A 14032-nucleotide genomic window follows, 5' to 3' on the forward strand; every position below is an offset into this window, starting at 1 on the left:
GCAGTCGAGGTCGGGCGGGTAAGAGGTTTGCTTGGGAGAGCTTCGACCCACCCTCCTGTCAATGAGAATCCTTCAGTCTGGAAGACCCGAGGGGCGAGGACGTGCCAGGAGGCGGGTGGGCAGGCAGGCGCTGCAAACCCTGGCTCATGGAATGAGCGCGCACAGCAGCCGCAGCACGGCCTCCTCCCGTGGCTGTTGGGGAAATCAGAGACTTACCCACGTTGGGATCCTTTCAGAGAGCCTGTTACTTTCCATTTCCCTGTCAGAGGCTCTGCAAGCTTCAAAACAAGATGCACTCAACCTCGGCTGTTCACACATTCTGGCGTCTTCGATCCCGCCCCTCTTCTCTCTAAACACCTTAGCTGGCTGGAGGGTCAGCAGTGGCCGGAGGGACTGGCCTCCGGCCCGCGTCCTAGCCCAGGCTCACGCCGGGGCAGCCGCACAGGATCTCGCGGAAGGTGCTCCTCAGCTCGGGGCTGCGGAAGGAGTAGATGAGCGGGTCGATGACGGAGTTGCACATGATAAGCACCAGGTAGGTGTTGAAGTGCGCGGCGTAGCAGACGCAGGAGGGGTTGGTGGGGCAGGTGATGATGAGCACGAGGTGGAGGAAGAAGGGGGTCCAGCAGATGACGAAGACGCCCAGGAGGATGGTGATGGTGACGGCGCCCTTGAGGCTCGAGCGCTGCGGCGGGGCCGCCCCGACGGCGGGGGGCAGCGCGGCGATGCGCCGCACGTGCAGCCGCGCGAAGAGGCACATGTGCACGTAGAGGGTGCCCATGAGCAGCAGCATGGCGAAGAACAGGGTGACGAGGCACACGATGACCATCTTGCTCTCCGAGTAGACGATGAACACGACGCCGCAGACGCCGCAGCACAGCCAGACGCCCACGATCAGGGCGCGCGCCCGGCGCACCGTCACGATGCTGTGGTAGCGCAGCGCGTAGAAGATGGTGACGTACCGGTCCACCGCGATGGCCAGGAGGTTGCAGATGGAGGCCACCAGCGAGATGCAGATCATCGAGTCGAAGATGTTGTCCATGTGCTGCAGGAAGCGGTCCTCCAGGGCCAGCGAGCCGCTGTTGACCACGGCGATCATGACGGTCTCCAGGGCGTTGGACAGGCTCACCAGCATGTCGGCCGCGGCCAGGCTGCAGAGGAAGAAGTACATGGGCGAGTGCAGGTTGCTGTTGCGGGCCACCGCCAGGATCACCAGGAGGTTCTCCAGCAGGCTGACGCTGCCCAGCGCCAGGAACACCCCGGGCTGGATGAACACCTGCTCGCAGTACCTGCTCTGGTTGCCGGAGGAGGGGGCGTCCAGGCACTCCGAGCCGTTAGGCTGCCCCGGCTGAGCCGAGGGCAGGAAGCACGAGGCGTTCATCGCGGACACAGGCTGACCGAGCTGGGCTGCGGCCGGGGGCATAGGCTGCTGCTGCTGCTGCTGCTCCTCACAGGAGGCAAGAGTTTCCTCCAGGTGCGTGTGAGGGATGCTCGTCCTGTGCGGACTCGGATTCTGTTCTCCCAGATGGAAGGATGGGGAGCGAGCGAGCTGGGAGGCACACAGAGAACTTTCCCTGCTGCTCCAGGGCGAGCAGTTTTATGCGGACTCTTCTGCCGTCTCCCTCCTTTCCCCTCCTTACTCCATCGCCATCCCCACTTGGGAACAGAAAACCTGCCACCGGTTGCTACAGTTACGGCTCCTTTCCTGGCAAGACAGGGGATGTAGTGCCTGTTGTTGGAAGTGAGGGGTGAACACTCACTTTTCATACATTGGCTGGTGGCAAACAACTCCTACTTAATCTCCAGCGCTGCGAAATGACCACTGAGCACCCGGAGGCTCTGTGACTGACAGCAGGTAGGCTCCCAGGGTTTGGGCAGGGGATGGGAAAGCAGGCTGGTGCCCCCTGCTGGCCAGACTGCGCATCTGTTTGCTGGCTTTTCTGAGCAGTTCGTTGTTGGTCCTGGAAACTGCCACAGGCATCCATTCATCCATTTACTTGTTCATTCATTCATTTGGAAAGTAAATATTTACTGCACACCTACTCTGTGTCAGGTCTCTGCTGCTGGGCGCATAAGTTTATGGTGAGCAAGACAGACATGCTCTTCTTGTTTTCGCCCAAACTTGGAGTCTGGGGTGGGAGACAAGAAATCAGGGAATTAAGTCCGTGTGATAAATGCTTGAATGGGGAGGGCCAGGGGGATGCTGGTGGATGAGCCAGGGCCCTAATCTGAATGGTAGAGGAAAGTTCTGAGGAAGGAGCGTCTCAGCCTTGACTCTAAGGAAGAAGAGGCCATGTGGGGTGGAGAGGTGGGGGCTGGGGTTGGAGGAGGGTTCCAGCTGGAGAATGACAGCCCACCATTCAGAGGGAAGGGCAGTGGATCTTCACGCTGGCGTGGGGACCATCCGGAGGATGTGGGTGCAGAGGTCCCGCCTGGCCTGTGAGTGAGAATCACCCAGGCGAGGGCCTGGGCATATGTGGGTGATTTTGAGAGGTGAGCAGGGGCGTAGCCAGAGTTTCCATCTGCTGAAAGGGAACCTTGGTGTTTTTGAAGAAATGAAAAGTAGTTTGCTCTGCCTGGAGCATGGAGCTGGGCAACACAATCTGAGAAATGGGACTGTAGTTTTTTATTTTATTTTAAAGATGAGAAGTGCCCTTTAAAAAAGGATGATTTCAGCCTTATTTGGGAGTTTGAAAGTGGTGGGAGCTGTGGGAGGAAGGGTTCTAGGTAGAGCAGGGATGAGGTGGGTCTGCATTTAGAAGGATTCCTGGCTGCAAAGTGGAGACTAGATGGGATGGGGAGGAGTGAGGAGCCAGGCAGGCCAGGGCTGCAAAGAGCCAGGACCAGATGATAGTGGCCAGAAGCAAGGAGGCATCCTGGGAGGAGTGGGCAGAGAATGTGGGAGGGAGGATCATGGAGGTTCCAGAGTGCTTGGGTATGGGACTGTGGGGAAAGGAGTAGGCGGGAACACCCACTGCCTTCTTAAGCAACAGGGAGGATGGAGATGCCCTGGGAGCTGGAAACTGTAAAAGGCAGATTTGAGCAGTTGACTTTAATACGTGGTTCATGTCGGGCTTGATGCTGCACAGAAGGATTGTGCAAAGTCTGAAAACACTGAGTCCGCTTGCACCTACGCGCGCGCGCACACACACACACACACACACACACACACACACACAGCTGCATGCACACACAGGTACACACCCACACATTCCAGGTGGATTAATGAGCCATCTCATGATCATCTAACTATGTGGGTACATGAGTGTGGGTGTATGTAAGTATGAGACAAGAGAAATATGCATATGGAAATATAAAATTTAGAATATTTATAAAACTTTGGAGTGGAAGCTCTTAGTAAGATGGGCAATCCAAAATTTAGTATGAACAAAAGGACCATAAGCCAAGTGAGAGACGAACAGGAAGAAAACGTTTGCCATGGGCAAAAGTTACTGTCTCTTATAGAAACAATACCTGCACATTAATAAGAAAAAGATGAATTAGCTCTTAGAAAATTGGGCAAAAGATACAAATGGAAATTCACTGAACAAGAAATGCAAATGTCTAATAAACATATGAAAAGATGTTCAGCCTTCTGGGGAGTCAGGGAAATGAAAATCAAACCAAGACTTCCATACCGTTTTCCCAGTTAGATTGACAAGAATTAAAAAGATGTCAAACTCAGGAGAGAATATTGGGGGAAGGACTCTGAGGCACACCTGTTGTTTGTGATAGCCTCACCATTTGCCAGTGTCTACCAATGTACGAATCGTGCCTGGGTGTGGATCTCAGTCTATAAACTGAAGGGCGTGAGAAATACTACTTCTTTTTGTTTTCAGCAGAGCAGCATCTGATGTTAAACCAACCCACCTCCCAGGCTGGGGAGAAACACGATCTCAATCCGTTTGAGGCTTCCCGTCCCTCCTCACCGTCATGGTCACCTGCAGAGGTGCCTTTATGGCGTCTTGGTCTGAGGTTTCAGGGGCACTGGTCTTACCTGGACCACCAGGACCTCTCGGTGCTTTCCCTGCCCTGGGCCTGGCACGTGCCCAGCTCGGACACCGTCATATGCCTCCACTCTCTGATTCTCTGCCTCCTGTACAGAGAGCAGTGGGGCCTGGCACCTCAACTCCTCATCCTAAGAGTACCCTCCTTGCTAATGAGTGTCAATTTGGTCTTCTCTAAATGCTCCTTCTGCTTACCTGGGGGAGCCATGCAGATGCAGAATGACTCCCTAATGGAATCTTCTAGAAACCAATTGGCTTTATTTGTTCATTTTAAAAATATATTTTTATTGATTTCAGAGAGGAAGGGAGAGGGAGAGAGAGAAAGAAACATCAATGATGAGAGAGAATCACTCATAAGCTGCCTCTTGCACACCCCACATTGAGTATTGAGCCCACAACCTGGGCATGTGCCCTGACCAGGAACCAAACTGTGACCCTTCTGGTTCATAGGTTGATGCTTAATCACTGAGCCACACCCCCAGACCAAATTTACTTTATTAATAACAATCATAAGGCATGACAGTCTTGCCAGTGTTTTTTGTATGTTGTTGGCACATATGGGGGTGTCTGGTTAGAATCTATTATAATAAACTGTAATAAGGAGATTTTTAAACTATGAATTTTATTTTATTTATTTATGTTTTAAAAATCTTTATTGTTGAGAGTATTACAGATGTCCCTCCTTTTCCTCCCATTGGCCCCCCTCCACCCCAGGTTACTGCCCTGCTCCAGGCCTTCACCCCCTACTGTTTGTGACCATAGGTAAGATCTTTGGTTACTCTCTTTCTGCCTCCCACCCTTCCCTCTAAGATTCATCAGTCTGTTCCATGTTTTCATGCCTCTGATTCTATTTTATTCACCAGTTTACTTTGTTCATTATATTTCTTGTTTATTTTGATTTTTAGACTCAATTGTTGATAGATATATACTTATTGCCATTTTATTGTTCATATTTTTAATCTTTTTCTTCTTCCTCTTCTTAAAGAATACCCTTTAATGTTTCATGTGATACTGGTTTGGTGGTGATGAACTCTTTTAGCTTTTTCTAGTCTGTGAAGCTTTTTATCTGACCTTTAATTCTAAATGATAGCTTTGCTGGGTAGAGTAATCTTGGTGGTAGGTCCTTGCTATTCATCACTTTGAATATTTCTTGACACTCCCTCCGGTCTGCAAAGTTTCTGTTGAGAAATCAGCTGACAGTCATATGGATACTCCGTTGTAGGTAACTAACTGCTTTTTACTTGATGCTTTTAAAATTCTTTCTTTGTCTTTAACCCTTGGCATTTTAATTATGATGTGTCTTGGTATGGACCTCTTTTGGGTTCCTCTTGTTTGGGACTCTGAGATTCCTGAACTTGTAAATCTATTTCTTTCACCAGGTAGGGGGAGTTTTCTGTCATTATTTCTTCAAATAGGTTTTCAATATCTTCTTTTCTGTCTTCTCCTTCTGGCACCCCCATAAAGCGAATGCTGGTACACTTGAAGTTGTCCCAGAGGCTCCTTACACTATCTTCATATTTTTGGATTCTTTTTTCTTTTTGCTCTTTTGATTGGGTGTTTTTTGTTTCCTCATATTACAAATCATTGATTTGATTGTCAGAATCATCAACTCTACTGTTGCAATACCTCAAATGATTCTTTATTTCAGTTACTATATGCTTATTTTCTGATTGGTCATTTTTCATGTCTTTGACATTCTCACTAATTTACTTAAAAGTCTCACTAAGTTCCTTGAAGCTCTCATGAAGATCCTTGAGTAACTTTCTAACCATGGTTTTAAACTCTGTATCTAGTAGTTTGCTTGCTTCCATTTCTTTCATTTGTGACACGTTTCTTTGTCTCTGCATTTTGCCTGCTTCTGTGTTCATTTCTACCTATTATGTAGAGCTGCTATGTCTCCTGGAATTGGTAGAGTGGCCTTGTGTAGTAGGTGTCCTGTGGGGCCTAGTGGCTCAGCCTCCCCAGTCACCTGAGCGCCTCTATGTGGGCTTGTGTGCACAGTCTTGTAGTTGAGCCTTGATTGCTCTTGGTGTCACTTGGAGGAATTTACCTCCAGGCCAGTTGGCTCTGAGGACCAGCTGCAACTATAGTGGGAGAGGTGCTGTGCAGGAAACCCACCTATGGAGCAGGCTTTGGTGCTCACTGAGTCTGCCTCTTTTGTGTGTCACTTGTGGATGTGTAGAGTTATAATCTGGTATGGTCTGAAGCTGTCCACAAGGTTCACTGGTTCTAGGGCCTTCAGGGAAGTGCAAAGTCAGTCACTGCCTGGCGCCACCTGGCAGGAGCTATAGAGAGATCTGCAGATGGCTTCTATTTTTATTGGGCTTGGAAGTGCCCAGGTGAGGCTCAGCTGTGAAGCAAGGCAGGCTTGTTCTGGTGCCAGGTCTTGGGCCCTTTATTGATAGGCCTGGGGTATGCTGAGATCAGTTTCAGTTTGTTTGAGAGATTTTAGCAAAGACTAAAGCCTGATCCATGACAGTCCATTCATATAGAAAAGTTGCTGCAAGAAGCTTGGGTGGGGCAGGATCTCATGGAATTACCTGGGTGGTGCAAATAGTGTGAGCCAGGCTGGTGGAGACTTAGATATGGCCCCTGCCAGTCAGCTCTGTGACAGGGGAGGTCCCAACACAGGAACAATGACCCCTGAGAACACCCCCATCTGGGAGAGAGCCATCTTCTTATTCCTGCCCTGATACCAGATAATCCAGTTTCTCTCTGTATGTGTCTGGGTCCCCCAAATCCACCCAGCACTGGAGCTCAGAGGGATTGAGTCTGAGTAAGTCTGTACACCGGCCCTTCAAGAGGATCTTCTGGGACTCCAGCAGCCTCTGTGTCCTGCAGCCACAATCCCTGCTTGTTTTTACAGCCTGAAGTTACAGGGAGTTCTCTTCCCAGCTCTGGGACCCTGGGCTGGGTGCTGGTGTGTGGCTGGGACCCCTTGATCCTCACGGTGGCCTCCACAGAGAGGATCTCCCCCCAGATTGAAAAAATGGCACATGTGGGTGTTGGTCCAGCCCATTACATGCCTCTGCCCCTCCTACCAGTCTCAATGTGATTTCTTCTTTACTGCTCTAGCTGTAGTACTTCTATTCAGCCAGTTTTCAGGCAGTTCTGAGTGATGGTTGTTCTGTATTTTAGTTGTGATTTTGATGTGGTTGTGGCAGGCAGCACATACCAGCATTGACCTATGCCTCCAGCTTGGCTCCTCTTTTTAACAAGGAGATTCTTATCCTAAGAGATCATGCACCTGGATGTTCTCTCTGCCCCAAAAGCTCTTCCCTTCTTTTGTGCCTGGCATATACTTCTCTTATCTTTCAAGATCCGGCTCAAATGGGAACCTTTTTCCCCCCATTGATTTTTAGAGTCAGTGGAAAGGAGGGAGGGGGCAAGAGAGAGAGAAACACTGATGTGAGAGAGACACATTGATTGGTTGCCTCCCACACGCACCCTGACTGGAGCTGAGGATCAAACCTGCAACCCAGTATGTGACCTTGACTGGGAATGAAACCTACGACCCCTTGGTGCTCAAGCCAAAACTATAACCACTGAGAACACTGGCCAGGATAAATGTAAATAATTTTTTTCATAGTTTTCCTCAAATCTTCTGCAGCAGTTTATTTCTCCTTCTTCAACTACTCCTCCCCAATCTGGCAGAGTTCAGCACTCCTCCCTCCTTCTCGTGTCTTTCAGAATGCCACGTAATTAGAGGTCACACCCCATGCCACTTAAAGGGGGCCACATTGTCCAGAGATCATATTAGAAACAATAAGATTACATCATTGACCCTAATTGTTTCTGAGGAGCTGCTGCTTCTGATGCCTGTATCCTCAGCCCCCAGCCCACCTCTGGTTTCAGCAGCCTCTTGCTGGACAGCTCCCCGTGCTCAGTTACTCAATGTGGGGCTCCTGGGAAGGGATGCTTATCTCAGGCAAGATGGGGTTCTGCAGCTGAGGCCAATCTGGGAGGAATTATAGCTGCAGGCTTCTTACTCTCAACTGGGGCAAGTCCTTCACTGAAGAGAGACCTGAGTGGGGCAGCTCTGCATTCGTCCCCAAAGGCCAGGGGAGTATGTGCCGACATAGAGATGTGGCTGGCCAATGTCCACAGGGGGTTTCCACTGTGTGCGCCTGGGAAGTGCGTTTTACAGTGCGGCTGATACTGTGGGAGAGCGTTGAGGAGATGTCTGTGGTCCTGGCAACCCACGTAGAAGGACTCCTCCAGGAGGGACCTACTGCAGAGCTGCTGTGACTAAGGTCTGTGGGCATCTGGAAGCCTGTGTGATCAGAGAGAATGGTTAGTTAGAGGCACAGTTACTTCCTCCTGCCCACGGACGAGCTGCCAGCGGGGGCCAGGGTCGGGTGGAACAAAAAGACAGCTCCTCTGCGAGTGGTGTGGGAAGGTTGGGTACACTTTATGATGATCTAAACCCAATCCAGGACTTTCTGACATCTCTTCACGACACTCCCGCAGTGGCCCGCCACTGTGCTGAAATTGAGTTTTCTTAAAACCGTATTTATGTATTTTATTTTGGAATCGCTTTCAATTTACAGAAAAATTGAAAAGATGGTACAGCGAGTTCCCATGTACCTCTCATCCTGCTACCCTGGTGCTAACATGTTGTATCATCGTGGTGCCTTTGTTACCGGTAAGGAGCCCATGCCAGCACGGGCGCTACTCACGAAACTCCACATTTCACATTGATTTCACCCACGTCCCCTTCCCTCTCTGTCCCAGGATCCCATCTGAGGTCCCACACTGCGTCACGTTGTCATGCCCTCCGCAGTGTCTTCCAGTTTCCATCTTTCCTTGGTTTTCATGCCTTGGACAGTTTTGAGCACTGGCCAGACACTGTGTAGAGGCCTCTCCGTTGGGTTTGTCTGATGTTTCTGGGTAGGCTGGGGTCATGGGTTTCTGGGAAGAATGCCACAGAGGTGATTCGCCTCATCATCACCTCGTATCAGGGGCATGAGACATCCACATGATATCACTGGGGTGTTGCCGTGGCCGCCTGCTAGGAGGGGTGTATGTCATTGAGTTTTAACTACTCGTTTAGCCTGAGAGATCTTGACATTTTTATGTGAATTTATTCTGGGCCTTAAATCCCTACTTTTGCTCATGGAAGGGACAAGGGAAAGTGATACATGAGTATTAATTAGCTGTAACACTGACGGAGGGCGGTTTCCACGTGGTTGTCGAAGTGTCTGTCTTCTGTTCCTTCCCACACTCTCTTGCCCACCCTTTCTCTGTCCGACCCAACACGGCCAAGTGAACCCACTCCTCTGCCGTGATGCGGTCAGCGACTACTTCCTGGACATTTCCCCTCTGTCCTTCCTTTCTCGCTTTCTTTTTGTTCATCTACAGATTTTAATTTTTATATTTATACTAGTGGCCCGGTGCACAAAATTCGTGCATGGGGTGGGGGTGTCCCTCAGCCTAGCCTGCACCCTCTCCAATTTGGGACCCCTTGGGGGATGTCCGACTGCTGGTTTAGGTCCTCTTGCAATCTGTCACCGCTGGCTCCTAACTGCTCACCTGCCTGATCACCCCTAACCACTCTGCCTGCTAGCCTGACTGCCCCCGACTGCACCCACTGCTGGCCTGATCCTGCTCACCTCCAACTACCACCCCCTGCCAGCCTGATTGCCCCCAACTGCCCCCCCGCCAGCCAGCTCACCCCCAACTGCCTGCCCGCCCTGTGGCTTGTTCGCCCCTAACCACCTCTGCCTCAGATCCACCATGATGGCTTTGTCTGGAAGGTCTCCCAGTCTAATTAGCATATTACCCTTTTATTAGTATAGATACAAGTTAATATATTTTTTGTCTAAATGGCATGCAGAAGAAAATTAGCTCTGTTTTCCCAACTCAGTGTCCAAACATTTTTAACTAGAGGCCCAGTGCACGAATTCATGCACGGGTGGGGTCCAGCCAGCCAATTGGGGTGGATTGGGGCCGGGCTTGACAGGAGGAGGAGACGGTGGGAGGTTGGCCTGCTGACCAGGCCCCCATCTGCCCTATTGGGGCTGGGCTGGCTGGGGGGAGGAGCTGTAGGTGATTGGCCCAGATAGGGGTGGGGGGGCCGAATGGGGGCCAGGTTGCCTGTGGGGAGGGGCTGTGGGTGGTGGGCTGGCTTTCCCTGTCCCCAAATGGGGTGGGGGGGGCTGATAAGGAGTCAGTGGCCGGGGGAGGGGCCGTGGGAGGTAGGCTGGCCAGCCCCACCCCCAATTTGGTGTGTATGTGTGGGTGATCCAAGGCAGAGCTGCTTGGGGGAGGGGCCACAGGCAGATTGGGATGGTGGGGGCCCATTGGGAGCAGGGCCGCCCGGGGGAGGGGCCGAAGGCTGTTGGCCTGCGGGCCCTGTCCCTGATTGAAGTGGGGGGCCAATCGGGGTTGGAGCTGGCTTGGGGCAGGGGCCGCAGACCAATTGGGGTGGTGGGGGCTGATTAGGAGTGGGGCCGGCCATGGGGAAGGTCTGTGGGCAGTGTCCCCGAATGGGGTGGTGGGGGCCCATCGGGGGCAGGGCTGGCCCCATCCCCTATTGGGGTAGGGAGGGCGATCAGGGGAGGGGCTGGCTGGGGGGAGGGGCTGCAGGCCGATTGAGTGGGAGAGGCTGATCAGGGGTGGGGCCAGCCATGGGGAGGGCTGGGGGAGGTTGGCCGGCCTGCCCCACCCCCTGATCGGGCCAGTTCACTGGCTGCAGTGGGTGTCATAGCGACCGGTCATTCAAGTCATTACGGTGTTCCGGTCGCTGGCTTTTTATTTATATAGATAGATACCGTGCATTGGATACATTTTTATTTCCCAATTAATTTTAAGATTTATTTTTACTCATACTCCAGAATTCTAATATTTTTATGCCTATAAATCCCCATTTCTTTACATTTTTTTATTGAGCTATACATACTACAACATTAATGATTTTAAAGTATACAATTCAGTGGTCTTTAGCACATCCACAAGGTTGTGTAACCATCACCACAATCTAATTCCAGACCATTTTCATCACCCCAAAGAGAAACCCCAAGCCCATTAGCAGTCACCCCTCATTCACCACCTCCCTTAGCCTCTGGCGACCACTGACCTACTTTCTGTCTCTACCTGATGGTTAAAAGTATGCTTATCTGAGCCACGACGTTTAGCTTTTGAATCTCCCCAAAGCCTCCGTTTTCTTACTTTCTCATTTTTCAAATTCAAAAACAAACAAAACACCCCTAACAACTGTAAATTTTCCTGTTTAAAATTCAGCATAAAAATTATAAGGACATTCAAATTAACAAGCCAGCAAATCTCTTCCTCTCCATCTCTTGAATTCCAAGGCGATCTTCTGAATAGAGATGAGTCATTTTGTTTTTGAACACTCCAGTGCCAGGAACAGGTCAAGGCTGTGTGTGTGTGTGTGTGTGTGTGTGTGTAAAGAACATTGTTTCATTGCATTCTGCTAGAACCTCTTTTCGTGAGTAGTGCTGTGCTGATGTGGGTTCTTTAGCTGTAGCAAAGGCACCACGATGATACAACACGTTAATACACCAATTTGCTTCTCCAAGTCCGTTTCCCTATGGTTGATTCACAAATTGCAGCAACTGAGTCAAATTAACGATAAAAGGCAGGAGTTTCCTGAGGATAGAAGACAAAGGGATCTGCATTGCTCCACGTTCTCCCAGGCGCCACCAAGGCTGGTTGAAGGACCAGATATAATGAATAAAAACACCCTCCATGGTGTCCACACCCAATCTCTGTGTGTTTATTTATTTGTTATTGTTGGCACTATTACAGAGTCCCCCATTTTCTCCCCTTTGCCTCCCTCCACCCAGCCCCTGCTACCCTTCCCCTGGCCTTCACCACTCCTGACTGTGTCCGCGGGCTGTGTGTATATATGTTCTTTGGCTAATCTCTTCCAGTCCCCTCATGCCCCCTCCCCTCTGCCATCCGTCAGTCTGTTCCATGCAGCCATGCCTCTGGTCCTATTTTGTTCATCAGTTTAGTTTGTTCATTAGATTCCACATATAAGGGACAGCATATGGTATTTGTCTTTTTCTGACTGGCTTATTTCACTTAGCATAATACTCTCCAGGTCCAACCAACAAAGACAAGTGCTGGCGAGGACGTGGAGAAAAGGGAACCCTCGTGCATTGCTGGTGGGAATGCAGACTGGTACAGCCACTGTGGAGAACAGTGTGGCGTTTCCTCAAAAAATTAAAAATGAAGCTGCCTTTTGACCCAGCGATCCCACTTCTAGGAATACATCCTAAGACTTCCGAAATACCAATCAGAAAGAACGTATGCACCCCTATGTTCATAGCAGCACAATTTACATAATCTCTAAATTTATTTAAAAAATACAAATATGTTTTCCTGGTTAAAACAATGACGCCCAGCACATTACAGTTGCATTTCTTTCATCAATCTCAAAATCAAGTGCCCATAAAGTCCCTAGCTCTTCCGGTTTCCTTTGCTGGGTTAACCTTTGAGTCCCATGTTTCCAGCACTGGCTGCATTGCCGGGGGCATTGCCTTGGGGACATGGTGGCCGGCAGACCTGTGCTGGCGATGTCTCAACCCGGGCTGCGGGGTGCGGGGTGCGATGTGGGGTGCAGGGCTCCTCAGCCCTCACTGAGCATCTGAATCACCAGGGACTGGTCAAAATTCAGGTTCTGCTCCCGCAGGTCTGGCCGTGTATGCGGCTGGCCCACAGGCTGGCGTTTGAATGGCAGGGAAAGAGACGTCACTTGCTCCGGGGTGGCATTCGCTCTGATGATGGTGGGAGAGCGCCCTGCACTTAAAGGCTGCAGCAGAGGTCCCAGCTGCATGTGAGGGAGCAGTGCCAATGGCTCCACACTGGGGTGCGGGCAGGGTGATCTGAACCTGGTTCCTGCTGTGTGGCCTCCAAGCTCAGTGCCCAGGCTGCCCGGGGAGGCTGGGAGCTGCCGGCAGCACTCAGCAAATTCCTCTTCTGCCTCAACTCGCCGGAGTGTGTTAGTTATTTTAGCCAAGAATCTGCCGCTCTTCCCTCCCATTTGGCTCAGTCGTGTTGGCCTCCTGGAGGGCTGGCGGTGACGGAGCCCAGGGCTTCATCACCTGGGAAGAGCTGTGGATACAGGACGGGTGGAGGCAGGCTCATTCTGCCTCGGGGTCCCTGGGTCACGGTCAGTATCAGTTTCCATGGCCGCTGTGACAGGGCGCCACACCATTAGGGGCTTAAAACAACAGAAAGCTGTTATATCTCAGCTCTGGAGGCGGCAGGAGAGCCTGGGCTCCCTGGCACTGTTCAGCCCCTGGAGGCCACCTGTGGGGTCAGGGGCCAAGTTCTGGATCCCAATCTCTGAAAGGTCATCCCTCTCCCCCCTCTCCCCGCCCCCCTCCTACCACCCGGGGTTGAGCTTCCTCCTCAGGCCAGAATTCCTTTGCAAACTGGACAGTCTCCCCCAGACACCCCCCCCTCCCCGCCCTGCTCCCAGACTGGGAAAATCCTTGCTGGAAAGGGTGTCTTGCCTTAAATGCCTTCCACTTGAGGGTGTAGTATAACTTCCCTTCCTCAGCTTGCACCCCTCCACAGGGCTGGGGAGAGCACAGCTGTCTGCAGTCTCCCCCTTTCTTCCCTTCTGTGGGTTTGGGTTCCCCAGACAGAGCCCTGTTGCAGGTTGGGTTCTCCAGGCTGGAGAAGGCCCGCAGGCAGCGCCTGTGTGGGGAGTGAGCGAGGCAGCAGGATGGGGCTGAACTGCATGCCAGGCACAATGCTGTCCTCAGCAGTCCCACAGCCGCTCTGCAGAGGCCTGGCTCACACCCCAGTGTCCAGCGGTCCTTCCGGTCCTTCCGGTCCTTCTGTGTGGATCTCCCAGCCCCTCCCTTTTGTAGTCTCAGGCTTGCATCTCTCTTCAGCTGAAGGTGAGACAGAGACAGCCTCTGTGGAGGTGCTGTCTGCCACCAGCACCCTCAGGGCAGGGGAAGCGGCCCTCCCTGTGGGGGACCTGGGCAGCACCCCTGAGCATCTCTGTGCCCCTGCTGTTGCATCTGAGGCAAGTGTGTGAGCCACAC

At 51.5% G+C, this 14032-nt stretch overlaps 1 protein-coding gene across 1 annotated transcript; it reads right to left on the minus strand.

Moving 5' to 3' along the window:
- Positions 1–412: 412 nt before the first annotated feature.
- On the minus strand, positions 413–1378 carry MC3R (melanocortin 3 receptor; the record flags this gene model as incomplete). Its single annotated transcript, XM_081096419.1, has 1 exon — positions 413–1378. One exon carries the CDS (start codon positions 1376–1378, stop codon positions 413–415), a length of 966 nt encoding a protein of 321 aa, XP_080952545.1.
- Between the last annotated feature and the right edge of the window lie 12654 nt (positions 1379–14032).

This window comes from Myotis nattereri (genome assembly GCF_964212035.1).
Source record: "Myotis nattereri genome assembly, chromosome: 8".
Classification (NCBI taxonomy): Eukaryota; Metazoa; Chordata; class Mammalia; order Chiroptera; family Vespertilionidae; genus Myotis; species Myotis nattereri.